The sequence below is a fragment of the Rhineura floridana genome, chromosome 2 (assembly GCF_030035675.1).
Source record: "Rhineura floridana isolate rRhiFlo1 chromosome 2, rRhiFlo1.hap2, whole genome shotgun sequence".
Lineage (NCBI taxonomy): Eukaryota > Metazoa > Chordata > Lepidosauria > Squamata > Rhineuridae > Rhineura > Rhineura floridana.
Genome location: NC_084481.1, coordinates 39,306,278 through 39,331,994, shown reverse-complemented (window position 1 = coordinate 39,331,994; position 25,717 = coordinate 39,306,278). Strand labels below are relative to the sequence as shown.

Below are 25,717 nucleotides of genomic sequence, written 5' to 3'. Positions count from 1 at the left end.
TTGTAATCCGCCCAGGGACCTTTTGGTGAAGAGTGGGTAATAAATGGGGGGGGAACCCCTATCTCAGTTTAAGAGTTTCCAAAGAGAGATCTGAGATGCATAGTAGTCCACAAGAATGAGCACAAGTCAGATGTATGAAGCACAGTTGGAAATCTGGAATTTATTTGTTGGTTTCAGGTTACCAAGCTGCTTGGGTCGATGTTAAAATTACCCCTCTTGAATCTTGGGAACGTATATCCTGTGTGAATAGTCCAAAAGAACAAACAAATAGAAATGAAGTACAAGGGATCAACTTGATTACTTTGGGTAGGTAGCACCGTTTTTTTCCTTAGTAAACCATTTTACTTACAAATAATACAAATATAATGCTTTTAAGAAACACTGTAAAACATATTTTAATTCATAAATATATAATTTCCAAGCAAATATTCTTTGTAGGAATAGGAACAAAGGGAGCTGCCTTATACAGAGTCAGACCATTTGTCTGTTGAGCTCAGTGTTGCCTACACCCGGAGATGCCGGGGATTGAATTTGGGACCTTCTGCATGCAAAGCAGATGCTTTACTACTGAGCTGAGACTCTTCTACAACCGTCAACATAAAAAACTGCAAAATATATCTTTAATAAATTTACAGCTTCCAAATAATGCCTCTCAACATAAAACACAAAGGTATCCGTTATGTTAAAGTATCAATAATATTACATTATTTCACACAAATACGCATTTAAATATCTTATTTTCTTATAATGTTTCCAGTAAGACAAATGTTGTGCTGTGTCTTGTACTCTGTTGTTCCATTACATAAGCTCCATTTCAATGAACCAGACGCACCAGTCTTACTCTGACTATAAAGACCTGGTGGAGCCCCTGTCTTTTCCCTATTTTTATCTTTTTTAAACTTTGTAAGGTTTTTCTCAGATATTTCCAAAAATATGTCTCTAGCACTCGAAAAGTTGAGGACCCTCGATACAGATCATATCCCACACTCACAAGAGCCATTCATTCAAAAAGGGAGGATTTCAATTTTTCGGTTTAAAAGTTATGTCTATACGTGCAGGTATCAGTAAATAAAAGGTCACTTTAATATTTTCAAATAATACCATATTTTAACTTAACACTATTGCTATCAGATATAATGGTAGAGTATAGAGTTATATTTTAGAGTTCTGTGTTGGTTGTGATCCTAATTATGCAAGCTGGTAAGGTCTATTGAAATCCTTGGGATTTGCTTGCCCCATTTTAAGAAGTTCTAAGGAGATTCAACTATGAGATATACCATAATCCACAAGATTGAATGCAAATCAGAAGTATGCAATTCATTTTTAAATCTTGAACTATTTGTCTGTTGGCTTCAGGTCCCAAGGCCACTTCGACAGAGCATGTGACAAAGCCACCGGAATCCCATGAACATGAATTCTGTGTGAGTAGCACAAAACAAGAGATCAATAGCCTTGGCACGCAAAGGAACAAGTCTGATGGTAAACATTTCCATGATCCTAGTACACACATGCTGTTCATTTCCATTGAAATGTATGTGTTTATTGCATTTTCAGTGTTTATTATATTACCCAACAACAAAAGTTCTTTGGGCAGTTTACAAGTAAAAAAAAATAGAGGAAAACCAACAGTACAATAAATCCAGGAGCAGAGAATGATATCAGTTACAGCAAAGCTAAAATTCCTAAAAAATTATTTAAGATTGCAAAGCCTTGGAACATGCCTCCTTTTAGCACATTCTGAGGCAGGAGTGAGAAACCTTTTCCCCCTGAAGTGCCTTTAACTAGGCAAGGTCCATTGGAGCGGCAGCTTTTGGGTGGGTGGAGATTGCAAGATTGCATAGCCCTGTGTCACCTCATCTTCCTCTCTATCTTCCTCAATCCCTGGCCTGTTTTGACTTCTTTTTCTTCTCACCACCTATTAAGACAGGTCTGAACTGATACTGTGCAGAGGGCCACATGAAATTAGGCTGAGGTACCCATGTTCCCCACGACAGTTCTAAGGAGATTTAAAGCAAGTCAGGTGCAGTTAATGAAAGTTGGATCTTGAGAACTATTCGTCTGTTGCTTTCAGGTTGCAGGACCACTTTGAGCAAGCCTATGACCAAACCACCTGAATACCATGAACATGAACACTGTGTGAGTAGCTTCAACCAGGAAACCAACAGTCATGAAATATGTGGGAGCAGTTTACTTGCTTCAGGTGTGTACTACACTCTTAAAAATAAATGTCTGTATGAGCCCAATAGAGAATTAATAAATATTTGTTGGCAATGGGAGAGAGGAATTCTATCTGAATTCAAGGTTTGGGCAAGATAAACCTTGTAGCTGTTGTTTGTGTATCCTCTGTGCTCATACAGTAGCTCTTTGTTCTAGAGTATGCCGATTGTTTACAGATCTGTCGTCTTTCAGGGAGAACACAAATCTTCCCAGATAACTGGCATCTCCAGAATGTCCCTTGTTTGGGGCATTCTGATCTAGCAAAATATATCCTATTGTGAAGGGATCCTATCTTTAACATCTCCCCCTTTCCAGAATTTCTCTTTTTCATTCCTGTCCCTTGTTAAATAATGTAACGTCCTCCAATACTCCAATCTATTTAAATGTATCATTAGGCAAGGAAAAAGACTACACAATGCATTTTGTATGAAGCTGATTCAGGCTTGATCTCTTCTACATTGCTGCTGGGTCCCTGCCTTCCCCCCAGAGTTTCAATTTCTGGTGGAGAAGCCTCAGCTGGTCTATGTCTTGGATTTGCATAGTTTTATCAGCTTCTAAAAACTAACACGGGGATCTAGACCTTTATTTCTTTATTTTGGAAAAGGGCTTCTTTCTTTTAAAAGGCAAAGTTTTAATTTGCAAAGCAATAGTGAAAACTGGTGTAAGCCCTACTTGCAACAAATTCTCCTCATTCCTGCTGTCTATAGAGCATCCACATCATTTAGGCAAAATAAGATTAAAGGTTTGTAAAGGTTTGTTCATGGCCATCTGCAAATGAACATTTAGTTACCTGCTGTTACGCTATCCATCATTGGGAAAGCACTGAAGTTTTCTTCTCTGACACTTCAGATCTCATGCTGTCCTTCCTCCAGCATGGTAGCTTCATGCTTAATCCAGTTCAATAGCTGGAAAGGAATTTTCCCACAGTGAAGCTCCTAAAGTCTGGCATTGGCTTTACTAAATCAAAATTGACACCCGGACAGGATGGCCTCTGAGTCTGGGCATAGTACCCAGAGTGGGTCCAGAAGTGAATTCATGAGGTTTGTTGAAGATCCTGAGATGCACAGCTTAAAAGCAAAAGTACACTGGTACAAAAAGAAAACAGGACTAGCCTGGGTTTTTTTGTTGTTGTTGGTAACTCTACCTTAGATTGCGTGGCAGACAGACTTTTCTTTGTTCTTAATCATCAGAACTCCAGAGAGGGGAGGGGATGAGACACATAAGTATGAATGACATAATTACATACAAAGGCTGATGGATGTCTCTACTGTTATGACACATGTCCACTTGCTGTTGTGTTAGAAATATTAAGAGCCCATTAAGAGAAGTGGTTCATTCTTGCCACTATACAGCTATCAGTCAGTGTTGACACTTAGACAACTTTTGATTTGTGTAACTAAGCACTTCAAAAATAAGTCCTGTCTTTTTACTTATTTATTATATTTCTATCCCGTCCTTCCTCCCAGTAGGAGCCCAGGGTGGCAACTTTTGTCACTTCTACCTCTACGGGCTTAAATATAGATGAAAAACATTTATATTTATACTGTCTAATTCTTTAAAATGCATCTCATAATGGCAAATTCCACATCATATTGCCAACATTGATATCTTTCCAGGACCAGGTGAAGATGTGTTTCTTCTCCCAGGCATTTGAATATTCATTTTTCTTTGCAGTAGTTGGTGGTATTTTTCCTCCCTTTCGGGCCTGTTTTGTGATGGTTAGGCCTATGTGAGGGGATGGAAGGATTGTTTTTTACTTTGGTGACCTTGTATTGTGATTGGCTGTTAATTATTATAAGTGGCATTATGTATTTTACTATTTTGTAAGTCGCTTTGAGCCCCTTGTATACAGTGGCTAAACCTTTTTTTAAAAAAAAAAGCTACTTGAGGTGATCATAGCTTTTGAAGAACTTGTAAAACTGTGGAAATGCCTTCAAATGAAATCAATGCAACAGAGTCATTTGGCGGCTTGCAAGTAGTGTTGCATTACTATGTTTCCTTTTAGAACAACCGCCAGACCTGGCAAGCTTGGAAAGGAGTGGTATCAGAAGCCAAGAATCTGTCTCTAGGCGCTTATTAGTGATTTCGCAGTTCCCCTTTGAACAAGAGCAACTATCCAGACTCTTTGATATCATCCCAGGATTGGAATCTTGTGAAACTCATTGGGATCCTTACAATAACAGCGGTAAAGCAAAAAACTGCAAGTCTCTTTCTGTGAAAAATGTGATAACTACAAAACCCTTGTTTGTAAGAAAAGATGAAATAATTTTGGAGTGAGCATCTTGGCCACTTAAAAGTTGTGAGAGAGCCATTAGGGGTGTGAGCGAGATGCTACCTCTAGACCTGCCATTTTGTAACAACTGTACTTCTTTGTGGTTGAGTGTTCTTGCGTTACTGCAACAGCTCGAATGGAATTATTCACCACAACGTTAAATTTGCTAAAGAAGGAAGAGAGTATGTGCCTCAAAAATGTGTCCTTGAGAGCACATTGTGTTGGTATTAGTATGGTGTCTAAGCAATTTCAATTTTGCCACGTGTACACATAGTAGAAATCTCATTAATGGTAGATATATGTGCATCCCTGACATATGACAGGGGATCCCCAGTTTTCTGCATGAAAGCAATATATACGAACTTGCCTGTTGTATAGTCCATAGCAGAAACTGCCAGTCCTAGTACTAGTAAAATTACTGTGTGCTGTGCCTTGCACCTTAGTTTATACTTTTAAAATACAGGGTTTATATTGGATGCTGAGTAATCTGTACTGTTTACAAAATATGTCAGCTCAGCTGGAACCCCTTTGTACTATAGTACAATATCATTTTCTGATATCATTTAACTATTTGTGTAATATTTAAAAGGGAGTAAATGTAATCATCTCTACCTAAGATGATTATTAATTTAAATTCGGTGTTCCTTATTTGTTGTATAGAAAAAAATACACTAGTTCAATTTCTGTAGTGCTATTTATGGGGCAATGGGTTGGGTTGTAATTCTACAAGCTAGAGTGTGGAAGCAGGCAATGCCTTATATGCTTCCTCTCCTCCCCACAGCGCAGATTTTCTGTTGTTTCCCTTCCTGTTCTTACCCTTGGTATGCCTTACACGTATACACTGGTATTAACCATTCCTGTTGCTTACTAGGTTCTCTCTTAAATAGGATTTGCAAACCAGCTTCAAATGTTAACTATGGTTAGCACCAGTGTTCCTTTAACAGTAAACCATGATTAAAGCTGGGAAGGGAAGGTGAGGGTGCTTTGCTGTCCGAGTATGGCTGGAATGTTTACGGTCATGCTGTTCTTTGTTCTTAGCACATGCAGTGATTCAGTACAGTAATGGTGCATCAGCGATATATGCCAAATACAAACTGCAAGGTTTTGAATATCCTTTTGGAAATCGGCTGGTTGTCCAGGAAGGTTGTTCCGGGAAGGGTGACTTCGCTTGTGCCTGCTTTTGAGACGGGCTCCCGCCTCAAAAGAAGCTTATTCAGATATAAATCAGTCAGAACATTTTTTTTTGACTGATGAAATTTCTCCCGGGCAGGGAGAAACGTAGAGATCAACCTCAAAAGCCTGTTTTTGTTGGGAGGACTGGATTTCATTAATTTATGAGAAAAGGTCCAGCCAGCAATGCCGGACGGACTTCCGAACAAGCTCTGTCTGATTAATGCGATATATTTATCTTTTCTTCAAAGAGAAAACGGACTAACAGGCAAGCACCCTTCTTTCTATTCTTTTTTTTACTTGGTTTAAATTGTTGCAGCAAAAAGAGATTTGTCAAATGAATCAGCTTTAAAGAACTTCTGGGTGAGCTATAACTCTTCTCTGTTATTCACGAAATTAACAGCTTATCTCTGTTTCTATTGCAAAAAGCTGTCCCGGAAGTGCATTCTAAAGATATAAACAGAAGAGGGATTTCTATTCCGAGGAACATTATATTGTCTGGGACTATTCTCTTTTTGGTCTATTTTATTTTGACGAATCTGCTTCTTCACGACGCCACTAACTGTTCTGATGCTGGGAACTAAATTTGTTTTGTGTTCTTGAACATAGAGAGATAAGGCAGGCTGCTCTGTTTATACTGTGATGTCATCAAGCCTGGGATATTAACCCAATTGTTGCTGAAATAAGAAGTGGTTCTTCTTTATTTTTGTTTTGTTTTGTTTTCGTGGTTTTAAAAATGGCAATCAAGAAAGTGGCTGAGAATCTGGAAGTAATTATGTTTCAGAAAATAATGGATGAGATTGAGATAACGAAACAAACCCTGCGACAGGGCAGTAAGGAGCTGAAAATTGAACTGAGCAAAATGACGCAGGAGCTTAAAGAAATAGGGGATCCTGTGAGAGAGGAGAATGAGATCAGAGATGAGAAAAGAAAAAATAAAGGGAAGATACAAGCCCTGGAGATTGGAACAAATGTGGAATTGGAAAAAGATCTGGAGTTTATGGATATTAGAAATAAAATCTACTGTTGGGAATTTAACGTTATCTCTGAAGAAATTAATGAAGATATTAGAGATAAAGTTATCAATGGCTTGGATAATCTTCTGGACTGGAATGACGTGATGGAGCTTGATATAGAGAAAATCTATGGAATTAACTGCAGCCATGTGACAATGGAAAAACTCTCAAGAGATGAGCCAGTGCATTTTGTAAAAAAGAAGAACACAGATATGACTTTACAACAATATTTCAGCAACTTATTCAGAATTGATGGCAAGAAAATATTTGGGATAGAGGAAATTCCCATCAGACTCTTATTATATGACTATGGCTATGACAGCAAGATTATTATGGAATACTGATAATGGAAGATTGGACACTGAAATTACTGGACTTAACAGGACTATGGAAGATGGAAGATGGAATTAATATGGATAATGGAATAATGGCTATTGAAATTATTGGACCTAACAGATTTTGATGAGATGGATTAATCAATATGTTTATTTGGACTATGGTTATGACAATAAGATTATTATCATTATTAACGAGATGGATTAATCGACATGTTTATTTGGAGAAAAATTGATAGATATATTTCTTAAAGAATTGAAACCTCTCTTTGACTTTTTGTGGAAAGAATAAAGTAATGTTTATGAGATTTGATGATTAATTAAGATAACTACTGGAGGAAAGTGATTTTATAATATAATTTAAGAGACAGGATTGTTATATATTGTAGACCTACAACTGATTTGATCTGCGATAAATGGGAAGTCAACATTTTATTTTTTTGTTTAATCATTTTTGTTTTGTTTTGTTTTTTGTCTTTGAATGTTTTATGATTTTGTTTTGTATGTTTTATGAAAATTTGAATAAAAATTATTGTAAAAAAAAAAAAAGATAATAGAAATGATGGAACTGAGTAAGTACCAGATTGTGTCAAAGTTAAACCTAGTAATGCTGACTGACTTGAGAATCGTACTAGACACCTTTTCCCCCCCCTTTGTACATGACTTCCTAAAAGAATAAAATTAAGGGAAATGTAAACATAGCTAGTACTTTACCAGTGTTCATAGGCAGAATCTAATGGTTTTGATGTTCAGGCACTAAAGTAGACCACTCGGTGAGAAAAGATTAGCTTCAAAGGAAAATGCGATTTTCAAGCAATTTTTTACTTTATCATGTATGAAGCTGCTATTGGAGTAGGTTTTTAGGTGCCAGGCCATGCCAATTTCTAATTATAGCAGTTCTCAAACCATGATCTGTGGTCCACTGGTGGTCTGGTACCTCTATTCAGGTGGTCTGTAGAAAATTTGTGGAACTGCTGAGAATATCTGTGTTTGGCTTTGCACACAGAGACTTAGGCTGGTTCAGCCATGATTCGATTTATTGAACAGGGTAACAAGCCCTGGCTTAAGGTTTGAGTTTTTCATAATACAATGCTGGTTTCGACAGTGATGGCATTAAGCAATTTTCAAGTGGTTCGCAAAAAAGTTTGAGAACAGCTGCGTACTGCATAGGTATCAATGAAGGAAAGTGCATTCATAAATCCAGTTTAGATTTTGTTTGATTTTTTACCCATTTTTAAAATCTGTACCAAATGGAATGAAAGATATGCACAAATAGTTATCTTTCCTTTGTTCTTCTCTAAAGGGGTAAAAAAGAATTTAATACTAAATATTCTCAGCAATGGAACTTCTAAATTGAATATAACTGGTAATGCATTAGGAAAGTCTTCTTTGATGTATTATTGTTTGGAAGTAGTGAAGAAAGAGGGGAGGGTATAAAATTATGCATGGCATTGAGAAAGTGGATAGAGAAAAGTTCTTCTCCCTCTCTCACAATACTAGAACTCGTGGACATTCAAAGAAGCTGAATGTTGGAAGATTCAGGACAGACAAAAGGAAGTACTTCTTTACTCAGCGCATAGTTAAACTATGGAATTTGCTCCCACAAGATGCAGTAATGGCCACCAGCTTGGATGGCTTTAAAAGAAGATTAGACAAATTCATGGAGGACAGGGCTATCAATGGCTACTAGCCATGATGGCTGTGCTCTGCCACCCTAGTCAGAGGCAGCATGCTTCTGAAAACCAGTTGCCGGAAGCCTCAGGAGGGGAGAGTGTTCTTGCACTAGGGTCCTGCTTGCGGGCTTCCCCCAGGCACCTGGTTGGCCACTGTGAGAACAGGATGCTGGACTAGATGGGCCACTGGCCTGATCCAGCAGGCTCTTCTTATGTTCTTATGTTCTTAACTTAATAGATCTTCCAGTGCAAGGATTTCCACTTGTACAATGAAACTTCCCTTTCCCTCTTTTCTCCCTGTGCACCCTTCCCAGATCTGCTCTGGAGGGTTGGGGGCAAACCCTGAACAGATCTGGGGGGCACAGGGGGTGCATGGGGAGAAGAGAGGAAGTTCCATTGTACAGCCAAAAGTCCTTATGCTGGCGGATCTATTCTTCAGCTGACTTGTGGTGGGTTGTTGAAACTGTATGCCACAAGCACAAAGTGGCGTATGGACATTCTGCTTCCAGAGTTCAGTATTTTATCTGCTACATGCAGAGAACTGTTGTGCACAACAACTAGGGAGCCATTTGGCTCGTACAATATGTGCGCAGGCTGTAGAGCAACTACCACCATTGAAATCAACGGAGAAGGTTTGGTAGGCAAAAATTTCTCCATGTGCCAGAGCAAGCAACCTAGTGGAAGCTCTGGGGCCTGTAAGTGTTGTTGGATCAAGAAGGGTTTTTTTTTAAATGACAGCTTGTTGAAGCTACTGCTTCCAGTGCTTTGTTGAAAGAAAGGTGTAGAAGTCCCTATTTTGCTGTATAAAAGTTTGCAATAGTTAATTATTGACTTGTGCGGCAATGCATTTGCTGTAAAAATTGTGAGTTAAAATATGTGGGAATATTTAAAGCAAACCAAATTCCTACAGGTTTGCCATACATTCTGAATCACAGTCTTCTTTGCTGTTAGGACATTCTGTGTATACCTTCATAGTATGTGAAGTTTCCCTGGTCCTTTTAAAAACATTAAAATTCAGAGGGCATGAGTGAAGTGAAATGCGGACAAATCATGGCACTTTTTCTAAAAAAGCTGTTATGTAAGCTTGGATGATCAGATTAATAATCATTTTTGAAAGACGTACATTTTATTATCTGTAGTCATAGGAGCAAGGCAGCCAAAGTGGAGCACCTTTAAAATCCCATTGTTTTCTTGATGGGAGAGAGTGGTTAGTAGTACCATTTATGTCGGTGACATTCAAACAGTGCTTAAAATTGGCTGCATTGGACCTATCGGGAACATGAACGCTAACTGTGAATATTGGGCTTGAATATTGAGAATTGAATATTTTCTAAATATAGTTGAATAATGTTAGGATATAGAAATAGTTTTTGTTCTAAAAAGGTCCTGTTCTGTCTGCAGCCTCATCGCGCAGATGGCAACAGAGTTGGTGACTTTACAACTACCATCAATAATAGAGGATAATAATTTGGCTTCTCAGCTTCTGAAGTCCTCTGTAAGTAAACCTGATTTTTTTCTTTTAAATAGTTGTAAAATCCTGAAATACATATTCATTCTCTTCTTGGACTTGATGGCCTTGTAGGCCCCTTCCAACTCTACTATTCTATGATATATGAATGCTAATTACACTACTTTTAAATGAAGTGGTTTGTGTGTTCTTTTTATGGACTACTTCAGTTTCCCTTTATTACATGTACAATGTGTTGGCTTGGATGGGGAAGCGTTGCTGTCTGTTGGCTTTTGCTTATACTGTGCGTTTGCCTGTTTTCCTTTTACATCTTCCTCTTGCTGGCAGAACTCACGAAGCTTAGACTTTTGGGTAACGCAAATTTACCTATAAGTGGCTCTGCTTAAACTGGGTGACAACACCATCTTCCAGGAGCTTTCCTGCAAGAGCAGTCAAGCCCTGAGTACAGCATGTTTTTTATTTAATGAAATATATATATATTGCTTGATTGTAAATAGAACCTTTAAACAAACATAAAAATTGTCAAAGAAGGCAAAGTTAAAAACAGGTATATAAAATTCAAAGTATAATCAACAGTAAGCTAAAAACAGATTAAGGTGCATGTCAATTTCTGCGTGTCTGAACAGGCTTACCTGTACAGGAGTCCTGGTGGAGATCCTTTTTGTCTCCAAGGGTCAGATCTTTATCTGGTTCTACCACCATGGGCCAGCTTTGGTGGGGGATGGGAAGCCCCACTTGGGAACTGCTGTGCTGAGCATAGGGCTGGCAAAGCACTTTTCTCACACCCATCAGTGAAGGAGAACTCCCTTGAGCAGCCAATGCCTTCAAAAAGCAGGCTTTTTTTCTCTCCCCCCTCCCCCCCATCAACTGGTGGGCAGAACAAAGAAACCTGCATTCTACATCATATGATTGACTGATGAGAGGGGCAGAGAAACTGCATTTTGCAGGCATCTGCTGCAGGAGGGAAAGGCATTCTCGTTCATGCAACTGATGCCTATAAAATGCTCTTGGAGCAAAGCACACCCTCAGCTTGCTCCAGGAGGAAGAAGCAGTTCCCATTGGAAAAGCTGGTAAAACTGAGGTGTTTCTCCATTTTAGCAGCCATTTCAATAGAAACTGCTTCCCCTTTCTTGAGCAAAACACGCCTCAACCTTGCTGCAAGCAAAGGAAGAATCGTGACCTCACTTTAACTTTCCAGTTGTTCCTTTGAAGCCACATCTGTACCCACTCCGCACCTGATGTGACACATGTCAGGTACAGGGTGGGCTAGCATGGTTTGGGGGAAATTTGGACCACTTGAGGGCTAGGTTTGGCCCCGCGGACCAGAGTTTCCCCATCTCAGTATTTCAGACTTTTTGAGCTTATCTTCTCCCTCTTCTTAATTTGCCATGCCGTCTGCCCCAGCCCTCATCAGCTATGATTCAACACCAGTATGTGCAGCCTGCCTCTGTGCAAAGATCTGTGAATTGAGGGTGATCTGGTAGAAGAGCGTCCAATCGAAAGACAGGATAAAACCTTGGGATTCTAATATAGAACTAGCATTGTAATGGGGGTCAGAACAAGATATGTCTGACCCCTAAAATCAATAGATCAAGAAACACCATTATAACAAAGTAGCAACTCTTCTCAGAGTTGTGAAAAGACAAATTCTGTCTTAGGATTCATTAGGAAAGAGCTCAAGGATCACACTGTTATACAAATCTGTCATGTTAACTACACTTGCAATACTGTGTACAGTTCTGGTTGTCACATAGTATTGTTGAAAAATGCGAAAGGGCAATCCAAAATGATTAGGGAGTAGAGCACCTCCCCTGTGATGAAAGTCTACGATGTTTGTCGGACCCAGCAGGGGTCATCATATGTTCTGGGATGATGGGGCAGGTAGTGGATTCAATCCAGCGTGAATGTAGTGGACATTGAGCCCACCCATGTCTTGTCAGATGAGGGGAGGAAAGATAATGAATATATACACATAGGCATCCATAACTCACTCTTTCTGCCTGTTGTAATAGCAGTCAACTTGAGAATTGAGATCTTGTGTTTGTGGAATTAGTTCAGGATTAGTTCTGGAAAAGGAGATAATATTTCAGTGAATTTGATTATACTTTATTCTGTTCTGCAGCATGGAACAGTTCTGTTGTGCTAGTTGCCTTGAGCCTCTCAGATAAGGCAGGTTATACCTTAAAATTCTATCAATATGGAAGAGAAAACCATTTGGGAAACTTGCAGGCTTTCTAGAAACTTCATACACTGGGGGAGGGGGTAAATTATTAGATGATATTCAAGTCTGGACCTGCAGTATTGAATGTGTATAAGTCTACTATTTAAAAACTGAAAAACAGATCAACAAGGCCAGACAGGTATCCAGAAGAATCTACTACAGGGCAGGGCAGGAAGAAAGAATGACAGAAAACCACTTGTTTTCACCTGTAGTTTTCAAATTAAAAACTACTTAAATGGGTTTGTTCTGAGAGGAAGGGTGGGATATAAATTTAATAATGAATGAATGAATGAATGATCTATAGCCCATCCTGGACAGTGGCACACAAGGGCACCATCTCACAAGTGGTGGATAGTAGGGTCTGTATTTGCTTATCCCAACCTAAAACAGCTACTCATCAGCAGTAGTAGGCCACATAACAGAGATATGGACACAGGGACCAGACCCTGTGATAGGCCAGATGCCAACTCTTCCCTCATGCCTACTCTGGCAGGAGGCACCGAGAAGCAGAAATGAGCAGGAAGTGGCACTGTCAACCAACTTTTAGCAACACCAACCCCCCCTGCCATTTCCATGAGGCGTACCCTTACCCACCTGCATTGTGTAGATCTGAGGAGAGCAGTAGGCAGAACAGCTACAGCAAAGTGACATCAGCTGGAGATGCCCTAGCCTGTGAGTCAGCTTCCAGTATAGGACTTGCCCTGACACCAGCCTCTCTGGACGGGGTCGTTCAAACACCGTCTTGGCTATTGGCAGCAGAGGCACAGCAAAGCGACTGAGAAAATGGGAGCAGGGAATGGTAAGTTTAACAACACCAGACTGCAGTGTGAAACCATTGAATTGCAATTCATCAAAAGGTTCAATGCTGACATCTGTGGGTTGAATTGGAACATAATGTTTTTATCACACATTAATTAGTTTACCAAGACCAGGACATCTGTATTATCACCAACAGCTGTTTTATTTATTTATTTATTTATTTATTTATTGTATTTCTATACCGCCCCATAGCCGAAGCTCTCTGGGCGATTTACAATAACTAAAAGCATTAAAAACAAATATACAAATTTAAAAACACATCTTTTAAAAACAATTTAAAACAATTTAACAGTTTTGTGAATGGCTACTGTAAATAACATACTTAGTACTGTCTGTACTTTTTGCATTTCATTTCTCTTGGACCCTCCCCCCAAACCACCTGTATGGGCTCCTACTGGGAAGAAGGGTGGGATATAAATTTAATAAATAAATAATAAATAAAATAAAACTTGTAACCCAAGGTAATGCTACATGCATCTGATGAAGTGGATTCTAGACCATGGAGGTTTATACCATAATAAACCTGGTTAAGATGCCATAAGGCTCTTTGGGTTTTGTTTGTTTTGCAGCAACATACTAACATGGCTATCCCTCTGAAAAAGATGTATAATGAAAGTGTTGATTGTGATTCTTCTTCCTTCCCCAGCAGTCCAGTAGTCCTTCACCTCAGCTCCAAACGGACACCGAACGTCCATCTAACAAGAGGAAAGCTCCCTTTGATTCTTCTGTGCGGGAAAGGCTTTTCATAATGTTTAATCCCCATCCCTTACCTCAAGATGTATTGGATGATGTATTAAGGTGGGTTCTACTGAATCAACCAAATAGCTTGCTAGGCAAGGGTGTGTGTAAAACTGATAATTAAACCAAATACTTATCTGTAGCTTAGGAGTATGGTACTGTGTGTATCTGGAAGAGGGGGAAGAAATGCTGGTGGAAAATGGCTGCCATTGGTTTATTATAGGCATATTTATGACGCCGCTAATGGCAGATTACAGATGATTGTTTAATGTTTTGAAACTTAAACTCTTGGTAAGCCTTTCCAGCAATAATTGAAATTGAGATAATGGTTTGGCTGTTTAGATATGTAGAACCTGATTTGTTGCCTTCTTCCAAGATCAGCTTGTATAGCAGTTAAATTGTATGGCATCTTAAAGACTGATGTAAGTATAAGCTTTTAAAGCTGCCTTCCTCTGATAAATGAAGTAGAGAAAAGACACTGAATGCACACACACATGTCCATTGATGATGGTGGGGTTACAGCGGAGACTGCATACTAAAGCAATACAACCTGCTTTGCTCACATCTAATTATATACTATTTCTGCATTGTTTTGTTTCAGTCAGTTTGGGAATTTTATAAACATTTACCTTATCCCCGGGGGAAACGTGGGCTATGCCATGTTTGCAGACAAAGCAAGTGCTAGCAATGCTATAGCGGCGCTACACGGCAAGACTGTGAATGGCGTTAAGTTGAAGGTGGTCCTGGCAGACTCGCCCACAGAGGACTCCAGTAAACGTCAAAGAACAGTGTGACCAAGTGGGTAAGTACCTGGCCTCTGACCCTGCACTGCTGCTATAAGTAGCAGTTTTGAGCTGGCCTTTCTCCTTCTTGGCCCTTCAGTTCAAGCCACAATAAACAAACATACAAAAAAGACTGATTTTAATTATTGGTTGAACCAGGCTTCTCTAATATCTACGGCATGGGTGGCTAACCTTTGGCCCTCCAGAGGTTACTGAAGTACAACTCTCATCAGTACCAGCCACCATGGCCAGTAATGAGGGTAGTTGTGTAGCTCAGGAGGGGAATGTTGGGCAAGACTACATTACCTCAGATGATTGTTGTGAGGATAATGGCAGGATTTCTGTGTTTACTGTCTTAAGCTTGTTGGAGGAATATCATTATTAAAATTTGAGGAATGTTCCTTGATGTAATGCCTTCAATTCCCAATTTTCTAGGAAGGATAAAAAATATGTGGGAAATGAAAAGGGCTAACAGTGTTTATACAGGAGGAAATCCCATTATGTTTAGTAGGGCTTGCTCCTAGTTAAATGTGGATAAAATTGAAGCCTGAATCTGTTATGATAAAGGAATTTGAGATTTTTCGAGAAAACAAGAAGCCAAGATCAAACTGGTTTCAAATCCTGTTTTTTTCATAGTTGAAACAAGCCACAGTTTCAAGATTTGGCTAACACAGGAAATTATTTACTTCAAATTTGGAAACAGAAGCTTTTGCTCTCCTCCTAGTGGGTAGAAGGGGAGAGGAGTGCATGAACACGGGTGGCAAATCTATTTCAGCCTGAGAGTTGGATTGGAATTTGGCCAACCTTCTGGGGCTTGCATTCAATGGTAGGTGGGGCAAAAGTAGACAGGGCACACACACCCCAAAAAAGCAGAAGAAATGCATGCACCTCTATCTTCTGCTCTCCCCGTTTTCACAAGTGTGCATACATTAGGCAACCAGGCACACAACACTCTCTTCCTCTCACACGTGTACATACATGCAGTCACATGCACATATCCCCACACACCAGGCAGGCAGGTGCATGTGTGCACACACACACTCAGCAGTTGCAGCCCTTTCCAGCACAGAGCGAGTGATCTATGATCAGAGCTAAACCCTCTGCCTGCCCGTTAATAGTAAAATGTATCCCTTCTCCCCACCTCACTCCAGAACTGGGGTGAGTGGAAAAGCTGCCTTTCATTCTTAAGGAATAGACTGAAGTTGTATCTCCAGTTTTAGTACTGCGGTGCTTAGCACTAAGACCAGATACAAGAGAGTAAAAGGCAGAAGAGTAGTCATAACCTTTACCTCTGATTTTAGTACTAAGCGCCGCAGCGCTGAGACATAAGAGATGCCTCTGCTGCCTTTTGTTCTCAAAGAGGACATCTCCAATCATAGCTCTGTGGTGCTTAGATCAGAGGTAAGCAATGCCTTTAACCACTCACACCTGACATCATATGACTTCAAGTGATTGGCAGGTGGGAGTAGTTTGCTAAATATCACTGGAGTGCTAACATGTTTTGCTTGTGACATGTTAAACATTTCCTGACCTTTATCAGGGACAATTCTTCTTTTGGTTCTTTGGGAAGATGGGAGACATGACTTTTATAGCTTAGCTGTGCTGCTGCTTGTTGAATCTTTGTCTTGGCATCCTCAGAAGAAAGACAGTAGCCAAATTAATTTCACCACCATCATCCATAATTTCATTCTATGTTAGTCATACCAAAAAAGGCAGACTCCTCCACAGAATTATTGTTGGTGATGATACCAGGCCACAAGAGTAACTTAGTACTGGGTATGTTCCATCGTTTCCCTGATCAAAATGCTCAGGGAGATCTTGAGATGAAAAATGAAACCGGGGAAGTATCCAAACTAGGAAATATTGTACTAATGGGTGACTTCAACTACTCTGATATAGATTGGCTACATATGTGTTCCAGTCATGACAAAGAGGTAAAATTTCTAGATACCCTAAATGACTATGTCCAAAACAGTTGGTCATGGAACCGACCAGAGGGGCAGCGACCCTGGACTTTATCATAAGTGGCACCAAGAACCTGGTGTGAGATGTAAGTGTTGTCAAACTGATTGGGAACAGTGACCATAGTGCTATTAAATTAGACATACATATAAATCGCCAATTGCCAAGAAAATACAGCATGGTCACTTTTGACTTCAAAAGAGGAAACTTCCCCAAAATGATGGGATTGTTAAAAAGAAAGTTGAAAGGCAAAGTCCAGAGAGTCAAATCTCTCCATAATGCTTGGGAGCTATTTAAAAACACTATAATAGAAGCTCAATTGGAGCGTATACCACAGATCAGGAAAGGTACAACCAAGGCCAAGAGGATGTCAGTGTGGTTAATGAACAGAATCAAGCTATTAGAGGCAAGATGGCTCCTTCAAAAATGCAAGTCTTGTCCAAATAAGGAGAATAAAAAGGAACACAAACTCTGGCAAAAGAAATGCAAGAAGACAATAAGGGAAGTTAACTTAAGAATTTGAGGAGCACATTGCTAAAAACATAAAAATAAACAACAAAAAATTATTTAAACACATTCAAAGCAGGAGACCATCTAGGGAGGTGGTTGGACCCTTGGATGACAAGGGAGTCAAAAGTGTGCTAAAGCAGGATAAGGAGACTGCAGAGAAGCTAAATGAATTCTTTGCATCTGTCTTCACAGTGGAGGATATAGGGCAGATTCCTGTGCCAGAACTAACTTTTGCAGCAAGGGAGTCTGAGGAACTGAGGCAAATAATGGTGGCTAGAGATTAAGTTCTATGCTTAATAGACAAAATAAAAACTGACAAATCATCAGGTCTGGATGGCATCTACCCGAGAGTACTCAAAGAACTCAAATGTAAAATTGCTGATCTTCTAACAAAAATATGTAACTTGTTCCTCAGATCTGCCTCCATACCTGAGGACTAGAAAGTGGCCAGGGGGAAATCCCGGAAATTACAGGCTGGTTGGCTGAATGTCTGTACCAGGAAAACTGGCAGAAAGTATTGTTAAAGATAAAATAACCAAGCATATAGAAGAATGAGCCTTGCTGAAGCAGAACCAGCTTGGCTTCTGCAAGGGAAAGTCCTGTCTCATTAACCAATTATAATTTATTATAATTTTTTTATTTATTTATTTTATTAGATTTTTAAACCGCCCTATAGCTTTCTAGCTCTCAGGGCGGTGTACAAAAAGGTAAAAACAGATTAAAATACAATAAACATGATAACAATACACTGTAAAATATAAAAACAAAATCAAGACACAGACAAATTAAAATAAAATTAAAATGAAATTAAAATGCCTGGGCAAAGAGGTAGGTCTTTACCTGGCGCCGAAAAGATAACAAAGAAGGCGCCAGGCGTATCTCATCAGGGAGGGCGTTCCATAACTCGGGGGCCACCACTGAGAAGGCCCTAGCTCTGGTTATTACTCTCCGGGCCACCATATGCATTGGAACCCGGAGAAGGGCCTTCGATGTCAAACGTAGTGAACGGGCAGGTATATAGCGGGAGAGGCGTTCCACCAGGTATTGCGGTCCAATGCCGTTAAGGGCTTTATAGGTAAGAACCAACACTTTGAATCTGGCCCGGAAACATATTGGTAGCCAGTGCAGCTGGGCCAGGACAGGGGTTATATGATCATATTTTTTAATCCCAGTAAGAACTCTGGCCGCAGCATTCTGCACCAGCTGAAGTTTCCGAACCGTCTTCAGAGGTAACCCTACGTAGAGTGCATTACAGTAGTCCAATCTAGAGGTTACCAGAGCATGGATAACTGTGGCAAGGTTCTCCCTGTCCAGATAGGGTCGTAGTTGGGCTACCAGCCGAAGCTGGTAGAACGCGTTCCGTGCCACAGAGGCTACCTGAGCCTCCAGAGACAGGAGCGGATCTAATAAGACCCCCAAACTATGGACCTGCTCCTTTAGGGGGAGTGTAACCCCATCTAGGGCAGTTCGGACATCAGCCATCTGGGCAGAGAGCTCCCCCACCAACAGCATCTCAGTCTTGTCAGGATTGAGTTTCAGTTTATTAGCTCTCATCCAGTCCATTATCGCGGCCAGGCAGTGATTTAGTACATCAACAGCCTCACCTGAAGAAGATGAAAAGGAGAAGTAGAGCTGCGTATCATCAGCATATTGCTGGAAACGCACTCCAAATCTTATGACCTCACCCAGCGGCTTCATATAGATATTAAAAAGCATGGGGGACAGAACCGAACCCTGCGGGACCCCATATTGGAGTACCCAGGGGTTCGAGTAATGCTCCCCAAGCACCACCTTCTGGAGACGATTCTCGAGGTAGGAGCACAGCCACTGCCAAGCAGTGCCTCCAACTCCCAAATCCGCAAGCCGCCCCAGAAGGATACCATGGTTGATGGTATCAAAAGCCGCTGAGAGATCTAGGAGAACCAGCAGAGTTACACTCCCTCTGTCTCTCTCCCGACAGAGGTCATCATACAGGGCGACCAAGGCTGTTTCTGTACCAAATCCCGGCCGAAAGCCCGATTGAAATGGATCCAGATAATCGGTTTCATCCAAGAGAGCCTGGAGCTGGCGAGCGACCACACGGTCTAAAACATTGCCCAGGAATGGAACATTTGCTACCGGTCTATAGTTGTCAAGATTTTCAGGGTCCAAGGAGGGTTTTTTTAGGAGCGGTTTCACCACCGCCTGTTTCAGACTAAGTGGTACCACTCCCTCTCGTAGAGAGGCATTAATCACCTCCTTGGCCCATCCGGCTGTTCCATTCCTGCCAGCTTTTATTAGCCACGAGGGGCAAGGGTCCAGGGCAGACGTGGTCGCCCGCACCTGTCCAAGCACCTTGTCCACATCCTCGAGCTGTACCAACTGAAACTCATCCAATAAAACAGGACACGACTGTGCTCTGGACACCTCATTAGGATCAACTGCCACAATATTGGAGTCAAGGTCCCGGCGGATGTTCTTGATCTTATCTTGGAAGTGTCTCGCAAACTCATTACAGCGGGCTATTGATGGTGTTATTGCGTTCTGGGGACCAGAATGTAAAAGTCCCCGAACAACTTTATAAAGCTCCGCTGGGCGGTTAGAAGATGATTGAATGGTGGCAGCAAAGTACTGCTTCTTTGCTGCCCTCACCGCCTTCACATAGAGCTTGTTAGAGACCTTCACAAGTACAAGATCACAGCCGTCAGGAGTTCGTCTCCATTTGCACTCAAGCTGTCTCCTTCCTTGCTTCATCACTCTTAGCTCCGGGGTAAACCATGGAGCCAATTGAGCTCTGCAAAGGTGAGGGCGCATTGGGGCGATCGTGTCAGCTGCCCGGGTCATTTCCGTATTCCACAGATTGACCAGGGTTTCAACAGGAGCGTCAGTTTTATCAGCCGGAAAACTCCCTAGAGCCTTCTGAAAACCCTCAGGATTCATTAGTCTCCGGGGACGGACCATCTTAATTGGTCCTCCACCCTTGCAGAGGGGAGAAAACATTGTGAGTCTAAACCTCAATAGGCGGTGATCTGTCCATGACAAAGGAATAGATGTAAAATCCCTCACTCCCAGATCACCATCCCCTAATCCAGTGGCAAAAATCAAGTCTAGAGTATGCCTCGAAATATGCATAGGGCCAATAGCAAATTGAGACAGCCCCATGGTTGTCATGGAGGCCATGAAGTCCTGAGCCGCCCCGGACAAAGCGGTCTCGGCATGAATGTTGAGATCCCCCAATACCAAAAGTTTGGGGGATCGCAACACCAAACCCGCGACCACCTCCGTCAGCTCAGTTAGGGAGGCTGTTCGGCAGCAGGGTGGACGGTACACCAACAGTATTTCCAGTCTGTCTCGTTGACCCAACGCAATAATTCTTTGAGAGTGTCAACAAGCATATTGATAAAGGTGGTATAGTGAACATACTGTGGTTTACATGGACTTTCAAAAAGCTTTTGAGAAGCCACAGATGTAAATACACAACGTTTCCATTATCTATACCTGGAGAGGGAATGGATTGATCTGCCAATCAGTTGCAAAATCTCTTTGCAGCCGAATTTTTTAAAAACGCACTTAAGCAGCTCCCACCAGTTTTCCACAGGTAGCCTTCCATCTCATGGGTAATACTGCCATCTAGCATCTGAAGGCAAGAACGCACTGAAGTCAAGACCTGAGGGAACCAGGCCCCTCCCACTCCAGTTCATTCGCGATGAGTCCGAAGTGAGATATCTGAGAAAACATAATGGCCAACTGGCTTCCCAGCAAAGAAAATACAAGAACTAATCACATAGGAAACAAAACGCATAAGCTTAACATGGTAAAGGGTCTTGACTTGATTCAGAAAGAAAAAACCCCGGATAAAGGGGAATCAGCATCCATTAAGGTGGTAGAAGACATCCCAGCATCCTTCAGGAGGGAGGGCCGTGATGGAAGGCTTCCTGTGAAAACCACCCTTCAGGTGAGGCCAATGGCCCGTTTTCCACAGGTAGCCTTTCATCACGTGAGATGTACCAAAGCAGCCCCAATAGGGAGGGACTGCCCACTGAGTAGTCATGAGAAGAAACCTGTCGCAGAACACACCTCCCAAAGGACGCATCAGCGGAGGCGTAGCGGTCTATCTTATAATGCTTAATAAAGGAGTCCGGAATAGACCATACAGCCACTATACAAATATCTGGAAGCGGTGCGTTGGTTGCGAAGGCAGCCGTAGTAGCGGCTGACTCGGTGGAATGCACCATTATCCTAGCAGGCACTGGAAGGGAAAGAGACTCATATGTTAAGTAATACAAGCTCGCAACCAACAAGACAAAGCGGATTTAAAACCTTATTCCCCAAGGTCCTAGGGTGAAAGGATACAAATAATGACTCCGTTAGTCTTGTATCCTGGGTTTGAGACAGGTAGATCTTGAGAGTTCTCCGAACATCTAGCGAGTGCCAGGGCCTCTCAAGTGGATGGATGGGCTTCAGACAGAACAACGGAAGAACAATGTCCTGGTTACAGTGGAACCCTGAGCTGACCTTGGGGCAGAAAGATGGATCTGGCGGAGAGGCACTGACCTAAGAGGCTCAAGGAGGTTGCAGGCTTAGCAGGCCCCTAGGTAGGCTCCAGAAAGGAAAATGGTGATACACTGCTGAGGAAAGGAGGGCAGCTGCCTATACCGACCTTACGATCTTCAGATGCGAGCAGATTGAAGCACTTCGAAGGGTAAACAAAGCAAGTCCGGTGAAGCAAGATGTTAGCTGACAGTCCTATCTCCAGAGCTCTATGAGGACCCTGTCAGGCTAGTTGCAACGTGGCTCGTGAAGTTGGAAGAGCTGTGGAAGCATATGGTCATAGAAGGCGGACAATGGAGTTTGGTAGATGTAATTTGTTCACGGTCTTCTAGGCACCGGCATGGTATCAGCACACTTCTGTGATAGACCCGTGCATACTACCTGTGTTGGCTCTAGTGCCAGGATTTGTTATTAATAGGACAAGCTGATTGGAGAATCACGGTTGACACGGTCAGAGCATAACGTTCTACAGCGACGAAACTCCACAGTGCTTTGACCAGGAGGGAACCAAATAGGAGCCCGTCCAGTCAGGTAGACCCAAGGACCTCTCTGGACTCCGCCCTTGTGTCTAGGTATCAGTAAAAGTACTGGGGAAACGAGCAGGTCCGCTGTCAAACTGTCAAAACCAACAGAAAGAGATAAGATTTCCGGATGTAGTTTCCAGCCCCCTGGGATCACTTGTAGCCCGCTCAGCCAATATGCAGTGACCTTCCGAGCCAAACTGAAGTAATCTCTTTTCAAGGGGAGCAGGTGACTCTTGGTCCAATATAATGACTGCATGATAGCATGGTCTGCACCTAAGGGAAAAGGAGCTCCAAAGCCCCCTTTCAAGCTTTTATGTAGTTTCATGCCAGAGTTGTCATGACTAAAAAATGCAGGTGGCAAGTGGATTGCTCTCAGCTCCAAAGACAAAAGATAAACACTGAAGGAGTGTTCCTAGAACTCAGTGCTGACAACTGTAATAAAAAACATTAAGTGTTATATTCAGTCAGGGAAGTACTGACAAATGTACCGACGATGGCCAGGACTTGAGTGGATAATCCGTACTTACCAGGAGAATGGCACGTCAGGCCAGACATGACTGTGAAAGTAGCTGAAGCTTAAACTATGTGATCAATCTAGAGGGAAGTTACGCAAATGGTTAAAAGACCGGGTCCAGGTGCTAAACATCGAAATGAGCCTAATAAAACTACATGGAAGTTGAGGGCTGATATCACCTAGGGACTTTCAGGAGACAAGGTCCCTAGGCACCCAGTTCATAGGGTTATTCTGCTAAACATCATTTGCCAAAGATAAATGCAACACAGTCAGTCTGAGGGGCTTCCAAGATACACAGAGATAAGGAAGGCTAAACGTAGAACTAAGGCTGATGCACGTTGAATAAGTTAGGCCTGTAGGGGAGGCACCACATTGAACCACTGTTGCCCCTGGAAGAGGCCTGCTATTAGTTCAGGCCCAGGGCAAAAGTGGGAAAACCCGATATTGCTGTTAATGCAAAATATTGGACATAATTCCAGTGGAGGGTATGCCAACTTCACTGGCCAAAGCTGGAGAAATAGCTGGAACCCTTTTCCAGTTAGTAGACAGAACAGCAGGAATTCATTAGGAGAGTACTACACCGTAGTGTGCCCCAGGAGACTGGGTAGCAAGGTAAGCACTTACCCGGGGATCTGGGTGAAAGGCTAAGGCTTTCCACAGTCACTGGATAGAGTAAGAAGCGCCCATCACGTTCCACAAGCAGCCTCAACATCAGCCATGCTGCCCAGATGCAATTGCTGAGGAGGAATACTTAGAAGTTTCACGTTTGGCTACTATACTCACCATGGGACTCCCTCACCTACCTTAGTGTCAATGTACACCTTGTGCGGGCCAGACTACATGCAACAGTCGCCCCCGCAAAATTCCTTCTGATGCAAGCTGCGAGAAAAATGGAACTAATGGCTGCTGAGGAGGCTACTGCTGAATATCACTGGCTGCTGCTGAAGAGGGTGCTGCTGCCTAGCCCTGCCAGCTGGAGAAAGTGGTTATAGCTGCAATGTGGCAAGATAATGACATTTAGAAAACCAACAGGGTTATCCGGTCACAAATACGCCCACACAATAGAAGGAAGGCGGCCCAGACCAAATAGCAATCTCCATAGGGGAAAGGAAGCAGAATGGAGAGGCCCAAGTGACCCCACCGCAAGGGTGTGGAGGACTGGTCTTTCATGAGCTAAAAATGCAGGCAAAAACTGGATTGGTAAGGCCAAAAAGGGCCCAACCCAGGAGAGGAGAGAGGTCAGAGTCCAAAGGAACTCTAAGTGCAGCCCTGCCACAGGGGGGCGCCCAAGGTAGAGGGGGGCGGTAATAGCGAGCTCAAAAAACTGCCCAACAGAGGCAGAAGAAGCGATCTGCCACCAATCAGATCCAAATACCAAGGAGGCAAACCCACAAACACCTCGGTAGAGGGAGCATTACCACATACCTCCATAGGGGGTGGGGCAACCTCTGAGAACCAAACTAATCGCACTCATTGGGGAGGGGCATAGCGAGAGTCTCTCCACACTGGTCTAGTTTCTGGCCTGACAGGAACTGTGGAAACCTAACATGGTTAGAGAGGGGCGACTCCTGAGAACTAAAGGAATTGGACGCAGTGGGAAGGAGCATAGAGAGAGTCCTTCCGCACTGGTCAGGTCTGTGGCCTGGCAGGAACTGTGGATACTTATCATGGTTTGAGAGAAAAGAGGAACCACTACTAAAGGCCAAAATAAGTACACAGAGGAGAGGGGCAGTGAGAGTGTCCTTCTGCACTGGTCTAGAATCCAGCCGGACAAGAACCGAAGATAACAGATCCTGGGTTTGCAGCAGCAGCAGCAGCCCGCTTGTCTGGATATGTCAGCAGATTGCAAACTTCGCCTGGGTACCCCATGTAGACAACCAGTGCACAAAGTAGATGGGATAGGTAGCCTCTGAATATAGCCCAGAGAAGTATCCCAGGGCGAGAATGTGCAAATACCATTAACTACGGTCCCAGGCAGATACGTGTCACCAAGGAGCGCCTGTGAGAACAAAAATAATCGCACACAGTGGGGAGGGGCAGGTAGAGTGTCCTTCCATGCTGGTCTAGTATCTGGGGCATAGTGGGAGAAGCAGAGAGTGTGACCTTCTGCACTAGTCTTGCATGAGGTCTGATAGGAACAACGGGTAGCACCTCAAGACTCTGCAGCAGTATGGATATGCCTTCCGTGCCTGAGTCGAAACCTCTGACGGACTCACTGGAGCTGTAGGCAAATAATAGGGCCACCAGTCAATCCGCCCCATAGAAATGGTGGAGGAGACCCCTGCCAAGACTGGCTGGCCACCAGCCAAAAAGGGCAAGAGGTGATACAAATGATATAGACTCACCTGTCACCTGGCCTGGTCTGTACTCACCTGGTGCCTGGCCTTAGTGGAAAATATGCCTATAAAAGGGGGTGCGGAGTTAATAGGGAACACTGGTACACGCCCACGGACGAGAGCGGTGGCACGGCCCCAAGTGTACTTCAGCCAGGTGGTACCTCAAGTGGACGTTGATCCACCATAATATACCCGCACAGGAAAGGGGAATGTGATATTCATTGTCAACCACGCCTGACCGCTGATCCACCATCATATACGCACGCAAGGTAGGATTGAGGTATATGTCACCAACAAACGCACAAAGGTAGGAGGTGCGGTATGGAGGGAGGCCAGCGCACGCACACAATGGAGAAGATGCAGTACTGCTCCTGTGTTTAAATGCTTGGTTTGGGCGACAACGTTGGAGTGAAGCCTGGAATGCTTGTGCTTTGTGGCTTTGTGTTATGCCAGGGCGTTGCACTGTTGGTTTGCCCCTGAAGCTTGTACTGCTTCTGGTCACTGGTCTGCCATGTCCAGAGCTGGATACATGCACACAATGGGGAAGGTACGGTATTGCTCCTGTGCACTATACAAGTAATGGCTGCCGGATGTCAATGAGGGAGCTGGGTACACGATCCAGGCTAGGGT

The 25,717-nt window shown here is 42.6% G+C and overlaps 1 protein-coding gene across 1 annotated transcript in view; it reads left to right on the top strand.

Annotated features, from left to right (window-relative positions):
• Nucleotides 1–25,717, top strand: part of RBM45 (RNA binding motif protein 45) — a 40,252-nt gene that overhangs the window by 8,833 nt on the left and 5,702 nt on the right. The window contains exons 6-14 of the mRNA XM_061612688.1: nt 178–306; nt 1,357–1,479; nt 2,072–2,200; nt 4,223–4,402; nt 5,528–5,647; nt 9,221–9,320; nt 10,085–10,178; nt 13,838–13,989; nt 14,531–14,731. Of these exons, the coding sequence (XP_061468672.1) occupies nt 178–306; nt 1,357–1,479; nt 2,072–2,200; nt 4,223–4,402; nt 5,528–5,647; nt 9,221–9,320; nt 10,085–10,178; nt 13,838–13,989; nt 14,531–14,723 (1,220 nt within the window). The 3' untranslated portion in view covers nt 14,724–14,731. The remainder of the gene's footprint in view (nt 1–177; nt 307–1,356; nt 1,480–2,071; nt 2,201–4,222; nt 4,403–5,527; nt 5,648–9,220; nt 9,321–10,084; nt 10,179–13,837; nt 13,990–14,530; nt 14,732–25,717) is intronic.